Source organism: Lepus europaeus, chromosome 2, assembly GCF_033115175.1.
Source record: "Lepus europaeus isolate LE1 chromosome 2, mLepTim1.pri, whole genome shotgun sequence".
NCBI classification, from domain to species: domain Eukaryota; kingdom Metazoa; phylum Chordata; class Mammalia; order Lagomorpha; family Leporidae; genus Lepus; species Lepus europaeus.
In genome coordinates, this window is record NC_084828.1 from 120,525,793 (window position 1) to 120,531,059 (window position 5,267).

Below are 5,267 nucleotides of genomic sequence, written 5' to 3' on the forward strand. Positions count from 1 at the left end.
TCACGGAATGGCAGGATTGATACGACACTTGTTTTTGTCCCTTAAGATAGGTTGACTGAATCGTTCTGCAGCACATCACTGCACAATTATGGCTTTAAAGGAAAGGTACAAGCCACAGGTTCTTGGGCTTTATATTATGACGTGGAACATAGTCCAAATGACAAATGGAGGAGAAAGTGTACGACATCATGCTTCATGGTATGGCATACATGTAACCAATTATTCCTACACTTAACTATGTGATGACTGACTCCATTAAGACTGCATAATGTACACAGTTATTATAAAAGTTATATATTATGCCACGGTACTAAAAATAAAATATATTCTTCTCAAATAGTGAAAATAAGATATCCTTCATGTCTTTTATGTCACGTCTCCTCGTTTGACCGTGCCACTTTCTTGAATGAAATAATGTCCAATATTTTATCAAATAGTGACAGGGTGTGGGCCATTTCCTGAACATCAATGCTCTAAAAAAAAAAAAGTAATGATGATGATGCCATTAAGTTGCTGAAATACCTTCCTGCTGCGTTCAATACATGGTGAAAACTGAAAAACGAGACAAATAAATATCAATACCTTCTCGGTTACTGAAAAACCCAAAGTCCAATTGTAGGGTCACGGATTTCCCTGGTGGCTGTGCCCTGGCTAGGTGCCGCAGCTAACTGCACGTCCTCCGCTAGACAGGCGCTCTCGCAGCTCCGCGCCGCGGTCACCGGCCGCCGCCGTCGTGGGCTCCTCGCCCCTTGCCCATCCCGGGACACCGCGATCCGTCCGGGCCGGAGGAGGGAAAGGAGCGGCACCGCGCGCCTTTTCTCTCGACCCTAAAGAAAGCCGCCCTTCTCCCGACGCACCAAAGGGCTCACGTGTTCCTGCTTCGGGAAGAAGGCACTTGCAAGTGAATACAATACGCGGGAAGGCAGAGGGCGGGGACCTCCTTCCAAGTGGCGCTCGGGGCTCCCTCGCCGCGCCGCCCCCGCCGTGCGTGCCCAGCATTTGCCTGAACCGAATGAAACGTGGGGACACAGAAGCTCCCGGGGGAGAGCGACCCTAACCCAGCCGCGGGGCGATGGGCGCCCACGCCTGGGTGCCAGGCGGGGTCTGAGGCAGTTGGTGGGGGCTGCGGGCACCCCGCCAATGGCGTGCACCTGCAGCCCCTAGCCCCTCACCGTCCGCGCTGTCCCTTAGCGGCCCCGGGCGCTCAAATGAGCGGGAAGCGGCCCTCGCCGCCGTCGGGCTCCCCGGCACCACTGCCTCGCGGGCGGCCGAGCACCGACACCGGCAGCACGACCTCCCCAGGGCTGAGCTGCTGCAGCCGCATGGACTCCTCGTAGGTGGGCAGGTACTTGACCTCCTCGTAGCTGGGCAGCTGCAGGAAGACTGGCGAGACCACGCGCAGCTCGTGCTCCGAGGCGCAGGAGGGGGCCGAGCGGCCGCCGCCTGCCCGACTCCGGCCGCCGCCGCCACTGTCCAGCAGCGAGTCCTGCGAGCCGGCGGCTGCCTCGTCCCGCAGGAGAGCCGGCGAGTCGTCGTCGTCGTCCGGCGGCCCTGCGCCCCCCGGCGCCCCTGCGCCCCCCGGAGGCCCGGGCCGCCCCTGCCCGGCTCGCGCCTGGCCGCGCGGGTACCTGCGTGGGTTAGGGCAGATGATGCGCTGCAGAAAGTAGCCGATGGCGAAGAGCACTAGCAGGATGAGCAGTCCCGAGAGCTTGCGGACGAACCAGCCCACGTTGTCCAGGAAGGCGTGCAGCGGCAGCTTGCAGCAGCGCACCGCCGTGGCGTTGGCCGCGTCGCAGCAGCGCTCCCGCTCGCCGCACGCCAGCTCCGCGCAGCCCCCGCCGCCCCGCGAGGGCGCCACCAGCGCCAGTGCCAGTAGCAGCAGCAGCGGCAGCAGCGGCGGCGGTGCCGGCGCCACCGACAGGCCCTCGGTCGTGACCCCGGGTCCCCACATGGCCCGCTCAGACCTCTGCTAACGCGCGGACAGGAGGCTCCGGGCGGGGGGGGGGGTCCGTCTGTCCGTCCGCCCGCCCTTCCCCGGCGCTCCGCTCGGGTCCCGCGCGCGCGCGCGCGCGCGCGTGCCGCCTCCCGCGCCTCAGCTACCCGCGGCCAGAGCAGCCCTCACTTGGCCACGTTTGGGAGGGAGGAGGAGCCCGAGGCACGCCAAGGCTGCGGGAGGCGGCTACTGCGAGTGGCCCGTGAAGCCTCTGGAGCTTCTGACCTTAACCTTGCGCGCCCAGTCGCAGGGGCTGGGCGCAAGGCGTCCGGAGCCTACCCGAATGGCAGAGACCGCCTGCCAGGGGCCTCCGGGGCATCTTGGTCGTGGCCAGCTGCACTGCTGCCCCTGCGCCTTGTCGCCCCCCGGGAGTGGAAGGGTTAACGCCCCGCGCTCAGCCTGGGAGCCCCTTGATCTTGATTAATTCAGCCGTCGCGCTGTTCCCAGCCAGACGCGCGCGGGGGCTCTCGCTCACATACATGTCTCAGTTTTAAGTGATTGGATTTCCCCAGGAATGTTATTTAAATTGACTTGCTACTGGGATACGTTTACCATCTTTCTTGTGATCTTTCTGATTAAAAATGGATGATGGCCATTAATGGCTAGTGCAGCCCCACTGCCATTCTGGAGTTGGGAGAGGAGGGTGGCGGGGTGCTTCCAGATACTTTTGCTTTCAGGCAGGTTCTCCCCCTCCCCAAACCTCCAGAACTGGCGGGAATTCCTTGGGCACCACAGCATCACCAAAGTAACCCCAGGGCGTAGGGAAGTCCTCTGGGAAGGTGACCAGGCTTGGCCAAGGTAAGAGGGTACCTGTATGCCCAGCAGCTCACCCGACCAGCCCCACTGCACTGGAAGCACAGAGCAGAGATTTGGGGTGGGCTGTAAAAGGAGGCCCCTTCTCCAGGGTTAGCAAATTATCTGTGAAATGTCAAGGGAGGGGAGTTAAGTGGTTGGCAGCGTTGCTAAGCATTGATCGGCGTCTAAAGGGTCTTTTTCAAGGTTACTCTTGTTTGCAAAGTTTGATTCTAGAGGAAGTCTGAGCTGGCACTTAGCTTGTGGAGCAGGGTCTACCTTGCCTCTTGGTCACCACTCCCTGGAGAAGTCCCTTAGCCCACGGTATACCCAGGAAGAATGCTCTCCGGGGTCCCTGACTGACCCCTCAGTCACATCTACGGGGATCAAGCAGCCTGTTAGGGCCTCAGCACGGAGAGGCCTGGAGCTGGACAACCATTCCCCCGCTCCTTAACACTGGGACCCTAGCATGGAGTCAACCCAGGTTTGTACTTTGAGCTTCTACTAAATGGAGAAAGAAAGAAAGGGCAGTTTCCTCTTTGATCATGACTTGTTCTTACTTTCCCAAAGGAAAAAGAAAATCATAGAATTTCAAACATCTCAGGGGTGAGGCAGTTTCAGAGCTTGAATTGGGCTTTGAATGCGAAATTGAAAAAAAAAAAAAACTACAAAGACTTCTTTGCGTTTTTATTATCTGATGTGTTTAAGAATCTCTGCCAATGGCAGCAGCAATGGTAATGTGAAGGGGGAGCTGAATGGCTGGTGTAGGAGAAAATGTCCTGCCTGTTGTCATTTTGAAATCACTAAACAAACAGCATTTAAATGGTTTCTTTTCCATCTGTTTAAAGAGTTAGAGTTTATTTGCAAAATTGCAGGCCATAGTAAAATAATATAGATCTTATATAAAATAAAGCCTTGAGCAGTAGTAGTTATATGAAAACAAAGAAAAGGATGAGGTCTGAAAAATGAGTATGAAATGGAGTTTTATTTGATTTTTTCATTCCAAATTGATAGTCCCAAAGCATCATCCATTAAAGACCCTCTACAGGAAAATTGGTGCCTCGGTATTCTCTGATCTCTCAGTTTCACTTAATTCATTTTTATTTGCAATGTAACTCATTGCGTACAAGCTTTTGCAGGAAAGAAATGAAATCCTATAGCTTTAAAAGCCCCAGAAAAAGACATGATCTTCATTACTCAGCATCCTTATTCTTTTCTTTGTACTTAACACAGAAATGAATAGGTTAGATGTAGCTCCCAGAAAGTCATAAATTGAAGCCACTTAGGGAGGGAGGTGGAATTTAATCATAGTTCCATAGAATAGTCACAGTGTAAAATTAAAATTAAAATGAAACCTCATTTTGTAAAAAAATTGCACCAAATTGTGTTAATGAGTGCAAGAGAAAACAAGAAGCCTGGTGGGAGGGGGCTGAGCTTCACCTGTAAACCATCCTCTCATGAAGCCTGGCTTGGGCAAGATTAAGACCTTTACCTGCTTTCCCTCGCTCTAGTTCTTCATGATATTTTTTGAAAATTATCTCTTCCTGACTTACTTATGCTCATCTGAATGAATGCTAAATTAGCTGTAGTTTTTTTAAATACTTTTTTAGAACAGAAGAAAATAAAGAGAACATAGCAAAACTGGGTAGTAGTTACCTGTGCACCCAGGAGCTGTCCTGATAGCTTGAGAATGTTCTGTTCTGTCCCGTGACACTGGTCCAGAAGGAAACTTCTCCGATGTGCACTGACCGTTGGTGACTCCTGCCTTCAAGCCTGAAAAGTGATAGCTTTGCCCTTTCTTGTCTATTCAAAATGTCTAGGCGTCGCAGTTGGGATCTTGCGAACTAGCCTGTCCATAAGGATCCCTCGTTCAGGATATGGGGCATGGTTCCTTCCTACCAGGTTGCTATAGTGGATCTTTTTGCTCCTTAACTCCTTTGATTTCATGGTTTCCCTTTATTTGCTGTGTGTCCTTCCTGAGCAATGGTAAATTAAGAATTTTGTATGCATTTGCATAAATGTGCCTACCTACAAAAGATGTGCAGTCTGAGAAAGTCTGTTTTGGAGTTTTTTTCAGACTGTATTGTCCCCCGTCCTCAGGTTGGTGATTGAAGGATGGGGAGAGAACAGTTGACACTAATCAGGCAGTGAGAATAATTAGTTGGTATTTCAGGGATGGATGCTTATGGCAGAGCCGTTCAGGGCGCCCTGAGATTTTACACTGGGCGCAAGCACGGAGAAAGACAGCCCTGAGAAGGCCAGCAAGGCAAAGAGGAAAGGACTCTTTCAGGCAGAGGAAACTTCTTGGTGACAAGTCCCTGAGGTGGGAAGACCCTTCCCCTGTCCTTTCTTAGGCTTGGGGCAAAACCTGGGTCACTTCAATCTCAATGCTTGTGATTGTGCTCATAGATCCGCGTTCCTAGCAGCCAGCTACCCCCGCTGTCATCCAATTTTAAGTCCAAGCCAGTTCTCTGCAGGAGCC

General features: G+C 53.0%; 1 protein-coding gene across 1 annotated transcript; it reads right to left on the reverse strand.

The window, feature by feature from the left end:
- Window positions 1–1,204: 1,204 nt before the first annotated feature.
- Window positions 1,205–1,951, reverse strand: C2H3orf80 (chromosome 2 C3orf80 homolog). The gene has a single exon (XM_062178258.1). It carries the CDS (start codon window positions 1,949–1,951, stop codon window positions 1,205–1,207), a length of 747 nt encoding a protein of 248 aa, XP_062034242.1.
- Between the last annotated feature and the right edge of the window lie 3,316 nt (window positions 1,952–5,267).

Excerpts from the sequence above, each read along its gene's own strand:
- C2H3orf80 (XM_062178258.1), bottom strand. The coding sequence starts at position 1,951 with ATGTGGGGACCCGGGGTCACGACCGAGGGCCTGTCGGTGGCGCCGGCA.